Genomic DNA, 12,654 nt, shown 5'->3' on the forward strand with positions numbered 1-12,654 from the left:
GCATTCTGTAATGCAATATCTCAATATCCATTAAACAATGAAGTCCTCTTCAAGCAGAAGTGCCCCTTTAAAGACCCTCGACTCAAATCATACTACTCCACGTCTCTTTGTCCACATCAGATCTTGGGTCCCATTTAAGACCTGTCTCCATTATATTCCCCAATGCCAACTTAAAGCAGCACTGTCATGACAACGTACCTTTCTTCTATTGTTTCCTCTTTTCATCCTCTTTCAGGATCTGTTCTTCTTTTGTTTATTTCTGGTCTAGTTCTAAGACATAAGATAAAGTAAGAACTTCTTTGTCTTATGTATTTTTCCTACGCTTGACTTTCTTTGACCAAAGGAGGAGCTTAAGTCCACTCCATTTCCTGTGTCAAGGAGAAGGGTGAGTTCTTTCTCTGACACAGGAAATGGATCTGTCTTGAGCTCCTCCTTTGGTCAAAGAAAGTCAAGCGTAGGAAAAATACATAAGACAAAGTAGTCCCTACTTTGTCTTATGTATTAAAACTAGATCAGAAACAAAGAAAAGAAGAACAGATTCTGAGAGAGAGGAAGAGAAGAGGAGAAAGGTAAGTTCGGAGTGACAGGGCCTCTTTAAATGGATTCTATAGTGCCATCTGGGCACCGGAGTTTGAGGACCCCTGCTCTAGGGATTCTGATGACGGTGGAAGCCTTTATACATACCAAAAGTCTAAGCACCCGGAAGTCTCTAGTGCAGTGGTCAGCAACCTATGGCACGTGTGCCAGGTGCACACACTTACACTGTACACACATAGTCACCACTGATAATCCACATCTATGCATACCACCCCACAAACAGCCTTTCACATGCAATAACACAAACAGTTCCACACATACACACACACCAAACACATGTGAACTATAATCCACACACACAATTACACAAGCAGCCACCATACATAGCCCATATTCATAGGTATCATACAAAACAGTATAGTGTATACAGGGGTACCCAATTAATGTTTGCTGTGGAACCCTTTAACATTTTGTATTAACATCGTGGAACCCCCCCCACACACACACCTCGGAAAAAAAAATTGCGACGTTTTTTGTATGTGCCGGTGTGTATATCTGTGCTTGTATGTGCCAATGTGTGTATCTGTGTGTGTATATCTGACACACAGATACACACACACACACTGGCACATAGTGGCACACAGATACACACTGACACACACCTTGACACACTGTGTTTCTGTGTGTGTGTGTGTATGAATCTATCTGTGTGTCAAGGTGTGTGTATCTGTGTTTCAAAGTGTGTGTATCTGTGTTTGTATGTGTCTGTATATCAAGGTGTGTGTGTGTATGTGTTTGTGTGTGCCAGTGTGTATGAATCTAAAACACACAGATACACACACACACACTGGCAGATAGTGGCACACAGATACACACACTGACACAGATACACACACCTTGACATACAGTGTGTATCTGTGTGTGTGTGTATCTGTGTGTCAAAGTGTGTGTATGTTTCAAATTGTGTGTATCTGTGTTTATATGTGTGGATGTGTGTCAAGGTGTGTATATTTGTTTGTATGCGCCAGTGTGTGTATCTCTGTGTCAGTGTGTATCTGTGTGTGAGTGTGTGTATATGTATCTGACAGATATACACACACACACTGGCACATAGTGGCACACAGATACACACTGACACACAGATACACACACTCAGATACACAGTGACACACACATCTTGACTCACACATACACACACACTCAGATACACACAGTGACATATACACACGGGCACCCACAGATACACACTGGCACATACACACACTGACACACTCAGATACACACACACTCACACACACACACACACACACACACAGGCACATACAAACACACAGATACACACACTGACACACTCAGACACACATGCTCTTTGACAGACATACATACACTCACACTGACAAACACACAGGGCCGGTGCAAGGTTTTTTGCCGCCCTAGGCAAAAAAAATTTGGCCGCCCCCCCCTCACCCCCCATGTGACATCACAATGCCCCGCCCATATGCTATGCCATATGGGCCAACGGCAGTCTTCACAAAGTGTCTTTTATCTGAAAAGACAGTGTGTTTACATTAAAAAGCCTACAGGTACAGGTTATAGACACCAGAACCACTACATTATGCTGTAGTGCTTCTGGTGACTATAGTATCCATTTAATGTGAGGTAAATTAGAAATTAGTGCCACTAATAATATATTGGATTGCCTACTTACCACCAGATGAGGACAAGAGGCTGATGATGGGCTCAGTCTGGCTCCACAGGTCTGGTGTAGAAGAGGCTCTCTGGAGACTGTTTTTAACAGTGCTCACAACAATTAACGAACAGGAAGCAGCTCCATTTTTTAGGGCCCCTTACACAGCTCAAGGTCTGGGCCCCCAGAGCTTGACCGTGAGTATGCCTACAATGCCCACCCATAAATCCACCTACATGGCCCATCCATGAGTTGGGGATGTTTTATGTGTGCAATTTGTGTAAGGGATGTAGTGTGTTTATAGGGGATGCAGTGTGTGTTTGCGTATAAGGAATGCATTGTATGTTTCTGTGTGTGTGTGTGTGTGTGTGTAAGGGGTGCAAAGTTTGTTTCTGTGTATGTAATGTAGTTTCTGTGTCTTAGAGAATGAGTGTTTGTGTGAACGTAAGGGATGCATTGTGTGTTTCGGGTGTGTCTGTGTGTGAGTAGGAATGCATTGTATGTTTCTGTGTGTGTGTGTGTGTGTATGTGGGGGGGATGCATTGTGTATGTGTGTAGTGTAAAAGAGAGGGTTTGTGGGGTAGGATAAGGACTGAGAGGGGAGCAGCGCTTTATTTATTTATTTTTAAAATTCATAGTGCTCTCCCCTCCGGTCAATTATTGATTTCCCTTCCCTTCTGTCCCTCCATGTTCTCCCCTTCTGTCCCTTAGTGCTCTCCCTTGGCCCCCTGTCTCTCTGCAGTTCCCCCTTGGTGGTCTTCTCACTCCCAGCTCCCCCCCCCCCCCTTAGTGGTCCTCCCTCTCCCAAACCCCTTAGTGGTCCTCCCTCTCCCAAACCCCTTAGTAGACCTTCCCCTACTCCACCCCACCCCCTTAGTGGTAATCTCCCCCCCCCCTCAGTGGTCATTATCCTCTCCCTCTCCCCCTTAGTGGTCCTTACCCTCCTCCCCTCTCCTTAGTGGTCCTCCCTCCTTACCCTCCTTTGGTGGTCTTTCCCCCCTTAGTGGTCCTCCCTCTCCCAAACCCCTAGTGGACCTCCCCTCCTCCTCCCTCAGTGGTCCTTACCTCCCCACCCCCGTTCCCCCTGTGTTCCTTCACCCCCTCCCCTAGTGGTCCTTACTACCCCCTCCGCTCCCCTTGTGGTCCTTACCTTCCCCTCCCCTAGTGGTCCTTACCTTCCCCTCCCCTAGTGGTCCTTCCTCCCCCCTCCCCTAGTGGTCCTTCCTCCCCCCCCTCCCCTAGTGGTCCTTCCTCCCCCCCTCCCCTAGTGGTCCTTACCTTCCCCTCCCCTAGTGGTCCTTACCTTCCTCCCCTAGTGGTCCTTACCCCCCCCCCTTAGTGGTCCTTATCCCCCTCCTCCCCTAGTGGTCCTTATACCCCCTCTCTCCCCCCTAGTGGTCCTTATCTCCCCTCCTCCCCTAGTGGTCCTTATACCCCCTCTCTCCCCCCTAGTGGTCCTTATCTCCCCTCCTCCCCTAGTGGTCCTTATACCCCCTCTCTCCCCCCTAGTTGTCCTTATACCACCCTCCCTCCCACCCCTAGTGGTCCTTATCCCCCTCCCTCCCACCCCTAGTGGTCCTTTCCCCCCCCCCTCCCTCCCACCCCTAGTGGTCCTTATCCCCCCCTCCCTCCCACCCCTAGTGGTCCTTATCCCCCCCTCACTCCCACCCCTAGTGGTCCTTATCCCCTTCCCTCCCACCCCTAGTGGTCCTTACCCCCCCCCTTAGTGGTCCTTATCCCCCCTCCTCCCCTAGTGGTCCTTATACCCCCTCTCTCCCCCTAGTGGTCCTTATCTCCCCTCCTCCCCTAGTGGTCCTTATCTCCCCTCCTCCCCTAGTGGTCCTTAAACCCCCTCTCTCCCCCCTAGTGGTCCTTATACCCCCTCTCTCCCCCCTAGTGGTGCTTATATCCCCCTCCCTCCCCTAGTGGTCCTTATCCCCCCTCCTCCCCTAGTGGTCCTTATACCCCCTCTCTCCCCCTAGTGGTCCTTATCTCCCCTCCTCCCCTAGTGGTCCTTATCTCCCCTCCTCCCCTAGTGGTCCTTAAACCCCCTCTCTCCCCCCTAGTGGTCCTTATACCCCCTCTCTCCCCCCTAGTGGTGCTTATATCCCCCTCCCTCCCCTAGTGGTCCTTATCCCCCCTCCTCCCCTAGTGGTCCTTATACCCCCTCTCTCCCCCTAGTGGTCCTTATACCCCCTCTCTCCCCCCTAGTGGTCCTTATCTCCCCTCCTCCCCTAGTGGTCCTTATACCCCCTCTCTCCCCCCTAGTGGTCCTTATAGCCCCCCCACCCCTAGTGGTCCTTTCCGCCCCCCTCCCTCCCACCCCTAGTGGTCCTTTCCCCCCCCTCCCTCCCACCCCTAGTGGTCCTTTTCCCCCCCTCCCCCCAACCCCTAGTGGTCCTTTTCCCCCCTCCCCCCAACCCCTAGTGGTCCTTATCTCCCCACCCCTAGTGGTCCTTTCCCCCCCCCCCCCTCCCTCCCACCCCTAGTGGTCCTTTTCCCCCCTCCCTCCCACCCCTAGTGGTCCTTTCCCCCCCCCCTCCCTCCCACCCCTAGTGGTCCTTTTCCCCCCCTCCCTCCCACCCCTAGTGGTCCTTACCCTCCCCTCCTGCCTTTGTAGCGTGGCCGGGCGGCGCGGAACGCGGGACAGGAACCTTTGTTTCCTGTACCCGGCCGCCGGCGGACTGAAGGGAAGCGCTCACTGAGTGAGCACTTCCTGTCATTCCGCCGGCGGCCAGGTACAGGAAACAAAGGTTCCTGTCCCGCGTTCCGCGCCGCCCGGCCACGCTACATGGAGAGACCGGCAGGAGGGAGCGCTCTGCGCTTCCCTCCTGCCGGTCACTCAAACCCGGCCGCCCTCCATGCTGCAGTGCTGCGCCGCCTGAGGCTTGCAAGAGCGCTCAGACGGCGCAGCATGAGGAGCGACACCGGGTGCAGGGATCCGGCGCCCCCTGGTAAGTTGCGCCCTAGGCGGCTGCCTAGGTCGCCTTACAGGTGGCGCCGGCCCTGCAAACACACATACTCTTTTACAGACGCACATACAAACACATATACACTCTCACTGACAAACACATAAACTCTCACACACTCACTGACAAGCACACATATACTCTTTGACAGACATACAAACTTCCTAACAGACAAACATACCATTTTATTTTTTAAATTTTACTCCACACAGCATCCCTACCTTTAGGAGTGCTGGCATGGAGTCCCTGGGGTCGGGTGGGGCTGCTGAGCGGCTGGCGTGCGGGCAGCAAGGGAGCAGTGATCTCCCTGCTCAGCTCCACCTCAGCGCGCCTCTTATTGATGCCGGAGCCGGAGTGACATCATATTCCGGCTCCGGCATCACTGCTGTGCGCGTGAGGGAGCTGAGCAGGGAGATCACTACTCCCTCGCTGCCCGCGGCCATTTTATTTTTTAAACTTTTGGCGGAACACCAATTGGGAAACGCTGGTGTAATATAACAGTCCACATACACACAAATACAATGCTACAAAGCAACTATAGCACCCATAAATATCACAAGCAGAATACGGCAACATACACACCTCAATTTATAAAAATAGGACCGGCACGCCAAGGGACTGCAAAATCTTGTTTTGGCACAGTACTACTAAAAGTAGTAGGCAGCCACTATTAAAAAAAAAAGTAGACAGCCTTAGAGGGGGAGTTAACCCTGCAAGGTAATTATTGCAGTTTCTGAGAAATTACCACTGTAGGGTTAAGGGACATGGGACATTACACCCAGACCATTTCAATGAGCTGAAGTGGTCTGGGTGCCTACAGTGTCCCTTTAAGTTGCCTCATATGGGGACATACTAAAAGGAATGACATATTGGAATGCCCATAGACTTTTACAAGGCAGTGGAATGCCCAACCCTCATAGGTAATATGGCTGCTATGGAAATATAGTTTTGTAGTATCTCAAGTGTCATTGTCAAGTTCATGGTTTATAATTATAATAAAAGCTTGTTTTCTTCACCATATGGGGGGGAAATAGATATTTGTCTACTATTTCGATTTTTCTAGTGGCAAAACACAAGATATAAAGTGATAAAAACATATACCAAACAAGGACTGGAGAGAGGAGACTAACTAGTCTGAGTTTATGAACATGTAGTAGAAGTCAGTCAGGGCAGGGTAAATCATTTCTACAGTGATCTTTTACTTTAGGAGCATCTCAAGTCCTGGAACACAATACTGAAACTTCCCTCTGCTGTTTCAGTTTGAGAGGAGGCGTGCCCAGTCAAATGCCAGTACCAGCAGTTTATAGTCAAAGCAGTGGCTGAATCTAACTGTGACTGTGTGAGGCTGCTGGAAAAAAAAAAGGGGAAGTGTATGGGGGGGAGAAGAAGAAAAGGGTTTTAGGTGAATATGAAACTGCATACAGGAGAGTCACGTGAAAGAGGATTTGTTATTAAAAAGCTGAAGGAAGAGACTTGTGATATTCAGTTAAAGTGTTTCATTTATCTGGTGTTCTGTGAGTTCCACAGCCACTTCCTCCAGTGCTGACAGGCTGCTGCTGCTGGCTACAGGGAAGGATCCCAGATGGGTCTCTGTTGCATGTCAGGAGTGGCCTTTTTGCCATCTCTACTGGTCATCTGGTCCTCTGCTGCATTTATTATCTCCTATGTTATCTCTGTGCTGGAGGGACACGTGGAGCCCTTTGTCCCCTATATAAGGTAAGGCACTTTGTCATTTCACATCCGTTTCTCAGTACATTTCACACGAGGAAGCTGTAAAACATGATTTAAAATGTCAAGGGGTTGTCTGCATAAAATCTGATACAATACACATTTGTAATGCATTATACAGGTAATGCAATAAAATATATATATATATATATATATATATATATATATATATATATATATATGTCTCAGAAAGGTTAAAAACAAACTAAGTCAACTAGGTTAGAAATCTGCAAAGTGCACTGCTTAGACTTAGAGGTTCTGCCTGCAGCTGCAGAGGATTCTGGGATAAGTAGTTTTATCCTCAAGAAGTCAATCTTCACGTAGGAGCTGGCGAATGAACAGATATTGGTCATACCATCATTGCTATCAGTTTTAATAAATATATATATATATATGTTTTTTTTTATAAAATAGTATTTATTTATTTATTTATTTTGTAACACGTCTTGAAGAAGTAGGCGCAAACACGTGTAAAAAATACGTTATGGAGAGAGTGTATCTGTTTCAGAGAGTGCTATTTGCCGTCTTTTTATTTTTCATTTCATGTTGAATAATCATTTAAATGAAAGTACTGTTTTATTTATGTGATATTACATTTTTCATTCTACATGTGATTTTACATTATTTTGTGACTGCAATTTTTGTTACGTTGTTTGGTGATGTAATCGTGAAACCCATCATATTCTTCTGTTCAGTTCTTCTGTTGAATTTTTTTTTTTTAATGTTTGGAAATATAGGAAAAGGTTTTAATTGAATGAAAGATTCACATTGAGATGATTTATAGTTCAGCTACAATAGCTTGCCGCAGCAGGTACGAACCATACCACTTTAAATACTTCAAAAGTATACGAACCATCCCACGTTGAGTACTTTAAGAGTATATGAACCATCCCACGTTGAGTACTTCAAGAGTATACAAAACCATCCTACATTGAGTACTTTAAGAGTATATGAACCATCTCAAGTTGAGTACTTCAAGAGTATACAAACCATCCCACGTTGAGTACTTTAAGAGTATACAAACCATCCCACGTTGAGTATTTCAAGAGTATACAAACCATCCCACGTTGAGTACTTAAAGAGTATATGAACAATCCCACGTTGAGTACTTCAAGAGTATACGTACCATCCCACGTTGAGTATTTTAAGAGTATACGAAACCATCCCATGTTGAGTACTTTAAGAGTATACAAACCATCCCACATTGAGTACTTTAAGAGTATATGAAACCATCCTACGTTGAGTATTTCAAGAGTATATGAAACCATCCCACGTTGAGTACTTTAGAGTATACAAACCATCCTACATTGAGTACTTTAAGAGTATGCAAACCATCTCAAGTTGAGTACTTCAAGAGTATACAAACCATCCCACGTTGAGTACTTTAACAGTATACAAACCATCCCACGTTGAGTACTTTAAGAGTATACAAACCATCCCACGTTGAGTATTTCAAGAGTATACAAACCATTCCACGTTGAGTACTTTAAGAGTATACGAACCATCCCACGTTGAGTACTTAAAGAGTATATGAACAATCCCACGTTGAGTACTTCAAAAGTATACGTACCATCCCACGTTGAGTATTTTAAGAGTATACGAAACCATCCCATGTTGAGTACTTTAAGAGTATACAAACCATCCCACATTGAGTACTTTAAGAGTATATGAAACCATCCTACGTTGAGTATTTCAAGAGTATATGAAACCATCCCACGTTGAGTACTTTAGAGTATACAAACCATCCTACATTGAGTACTTTAAGAGTATGCGAACCATCTCAAGTTGAGTACTTCAAGAGTATACAAACCATCCCACGTTGAGTACTTTAACAGTATACAAACCATCCCACGTTGAGTACTTTAAGAGTATACGAACCATCCCACATTGAGTACTTTAATAGTATACAAACCATCCCACGTTGAGTACTTTAAAAGTATAAGTGTGAGTTGATTATCCTAATGGGATTTCTATATTTGTATAGTTAGCAACATACTTTTTTTAAAAGATTTTTTATGTATTTAGTGAGCGAATGCTAGATTTAGAGTGGTAAAAAAAAGAGAGATAAAACAGAGATTTTCTGTCGGGGGAAAAAAGTAGAGGAAAGATTGATAAAACTATTGTGTTACCAAAAATGCATATATTCAAAATGCAAAAGATGAAAAAACATACAGGTTTTTAAAGGGACACTCAGGGCGCCATAAAAGCTTTATCTCAACGAACGTACCTTTTTTCACACAGTGTTGTGAATAAAGATCTTGTGATTAGCAGCGCACAGTCTGAGGCTTCCTGATTAAAGCCTTGGACCATTGCTGGAAGAAACTAGGCAGAGTGCATGGGCATTGTCCTCACTACTCTGGAGTTAAACCATTAAATGGTTTAACCACTGAAGATAGGATGGATATCTCCTGGCACAATATCAACTACATGGAGATGAAGTTGTTATGGTACTGGAATGGTCCTTTAATTTATTTTATATTATTTTTCAAATCACTATTTACACTATTGAACTTGATCTAGTTTGTATTCTGTGGTCTTTAAACATATGATTTATTACCTAATTTCTGACAGTATGCAAATTGTGTTTAAATTGAGTTTTTGCTTAAATTATGTACCTGCCGACATTAAGGTTCAATGATCTTCTTTTAACCCATATTTAAAGTGGCATCGTAGAATTCACATTAGAAATATTTTCAGTCGGATATCTGTGTTTTGCCTTTCCCCTGGGTAGCCCTAGGCTGAGTATAGGTATAAGTAATGTCATCATTGTACCTTTCTGTATCCATATAACTTGTGTGCATGTCTACCAGCTGAATGATAATCTAAAGCGCTAAATACAGTATGTTTGCTTGTATGTGATTCATTGAATTTCTCCGTTACACTTGTACTTTCTAAGTGGAATCTCAGGTGGAAATATATCAACCAATTATTCCAATATAGGACAAGGCACCTCCTACTTGAGTGTGCAATAATGTGCAAATGGGAAAATCAAGAGCAAACACTCCACATTAATATGTGTACTTGAAGGGACACTATAGTCACCAGAACAACTACAGCTTAATGTAGTGGTTCTGCTGTCTATAGTATGTCTATAGTACGGCAGTGTTTTAATGTAAACACTGCCTTTTTAGAGGCTTAGTAACACCTCTAGTTGCACTCACTCAGACGTAGAATCTGAGTGCTCCCCATAGAAAGGCATTGATTTAATGAATCTCTATGAGGAGATGTTGATTGGCACAGTGTTTTGCCGCGCATGCGCAATAGTCTACCAATGCTTTCCTATGGTGGCGGAGACAGCCACGGGAAAACTGACACGGCGCTGGAAGAAAGGTGGGTTTAAGCACCTTTTACTCCCCTAACATGGGGCCCAGTTGCCTAAATCATGTTTTTTCCGGCTATAGTGTCAGGAATACACGTTTGTATTCCTGACACGATAGTTTTCCTTTAATGCTTCCCTATGAGAAACATCTGACTGAATAAAGTTAATCAGGATTGGAGACTTTATGGTAGGAGGATTGTACTGCAATATGGGGTCATATATATATATATATATATTTTTTTTTTAAAGGGGGACCAATAAAACAACAAAAGCACATCTAATAATAAAAAACAAACAAATAAAATACATTAAAATGAATACATCAAGCACCATAACCACTGAAACCCTCTGTAGTGGTGTTGTTGTCAGTATGGCCCTGGCGCCTTCCCACTGTAACTTACCTGGGTTTGCCTGGTGCTCCTCACTGCCTCCTATGCCCCCCAAACCTCCTGCACTGAGCTAAGTCCGACCAACGAGCTGGTCCTGGCCAGCAGGGCTTAGCGTAGGGAAGCTAATGGAAGCTCTTTGCAGAAGCTTCCATTAGCTTACAGGTAAGTTGTCAAACGGTGCTTACACAGTGTGCCTTCCTACACTGGGAAGGAGTCAGAACACTCCTGACACCATAATTACTACAGCGGGCTGTATTGGTTGTGTTGCTCTAAAGGGAAACTATAATGTGTTGCTCTAAAGGAATACTATATATAGCTTTCCCCTCCGTCGGGGCCCCCCGCCTTCACTCCTCCCCTGCCAACGTCAGCCGGCGGGGGAGACCTAATGCGCCTGTGTGGCAATGGCTGTGCTCGCTTTTGGATTTCCCCATAGGAAAGCATCATTCAGTGCTTTCCTATGGGGATTCCGTGGACTCTTGAACTCCTTATGCATAGCGTGAGGACGGCCAGCATCATTTAGGCAACTGAAAGTTGCCTTTCTACCCAGAAGTCCCTCTAGTTGCTGTCTGGTAGACAGCCACTAGAGGAGTAGTTACCCTAGTAGGTAAGCATTGCAGTTTATTACAAACTGCAATAATTACATGCTCAGGGTTAAGAGTGATGGGACATTGCACCCAGACCACTTCAATGAGCTGAAGTGGTCTGGGTGCATATAGTGGCCCTTTAATTTCCTGTTTGTATAAAGTAGCTTAACGTGTGAGATTAGATTACATTTGTGAAAGAAATCAAAGCTTCACAGAAAGTAGCAAGAATTGCTCCAAAGCTGCAGACTTGTTTGCACTATCATTGAAGCTCATATAGAAACATATCACTGGACAATGTAAGCATTTTATTTATATAATAAGTAATTAAATCTATTATTTCATTCGTTTATAATGTTATATGATTATTATATATGTTTTTACTTATATCTGTTAAAGTTATTCTTTATAGTTTCCAAACGTGTTAACTATGACCACTTGATTGGACACTCCACAGCATGAAAATGGACGGACCTAAACAAGTTGTTAGCAATTCGTGATATTTCCATTTCAGTTATATTATAGGGGGGACAGGGTAGATGTTTTTTTAAGTGTGTAAAGACCTCCCAACTGTACAGATTTCGGTCAGACAGTCCCGATGTCAGGGTCCTACCCCCATCTTGATTTTTGCTTCCTGCTCTCGCCAGCCAGAGCACAGCACCAGCACATCGTTAGACGTACTTGCAATTCGATGAGGGCACTAGGCCCATGCAGAGAGCACTTCAGTAACATTCTCTGATGGTCTGCAGGAGGCTATCAGGCAGTATGGAATGCCTTCATGCCTCCTTTCAAGACAGGCCTGCCTACTAATGGACAACTCCAAGCACCATAACCCAGGCCCTGCTCATTTACTGACATCGCCAGCTGATCACTCTCAGCCATTGAGCTAAACCCTGCACCTCCAGGCACACACACTGACAGACACTCACTGACAGACACACACTCACTGACATACTCACAGACAGACACACACACACACACACACACTCACAGACAGACAGACACACACATACTCACAGACAGTCACACTGACAGACACACTGACAGACACACTGACAGACACACACTGACAGACACACACACATACTCACAGACACACACTGACACACACACACACACACACACACACATATACTCACTCACTAACAGACAGACACACTCACACACTTGCACACACATACTTTTCATTATTGCTCTTTACCTTATGCAGCCGATGTGGGGATCTCCCTGGGGTCCTTTCTGCTCCTCACTGCTCCCTTGCGCTGTTTAGTGATGCCGGGTGCCGGAATATGACGTCATATTCCGGCACCCGGCTTCACTTCAGTCGGCGTGTGCGAGGGAGCAGTGAGGAGGTGGAACAATGAACTCCCTCGCGGTCCTCCTCCCGGCCGGGTAAATGTTAGCAGAGTAGGCACCTGCAATGTGGGGAAAGCAGGTGCTTACT

At 45.3% G+C, this 12,654-nt stretch overlaps 1 protein-coding gene across 3 annotated transcripts in view; it reads left to right on the forward strand.

Moving 5' to 3' along the window:
• Positions 1 to 12,654, forward strand: part of DRAM1 (DNA damage regulated autophagy modulator 1) — a 47,785-nt gene that overhangs the window by 7,559 nt on the left and 27,572 nt on the right. Inside the window, exon 1 of one of the 3 annotated variants that reach the window (XM_063447196.1) lies at positions 6,407 to 6,909. The exons of the other annotated variants lie outside the window; for them this stretch is intronic. Coding sequence (XP_063303266.1) covers positions 6,776 to 6,909 — 134 coding nt within the window. The 5' untranslated portion in view covers positions 6,407 to 6,775. Of the gene's footprint in view, positions 1 to 6,406; positions 6,910 to 12,654 lie in introns of those variants that run through there. 3 annotated transcript variants of the gene reach the window in all.

The sequence above is a fragment of the Pelobates fuscus genome, chromosome 3, assembly GCF_036172605.1.
Source record: "Pelobates fuscus isolate aPelFus1 chromosome 3, aPelFus1.pri, whole genome shotgun sequence".
Lineage (NCBI taxonomy): Eukaryota > Metazoa > Chordata > Amphibia > Anura > Pelobatidae > Pelobates > Pelobates fuscus.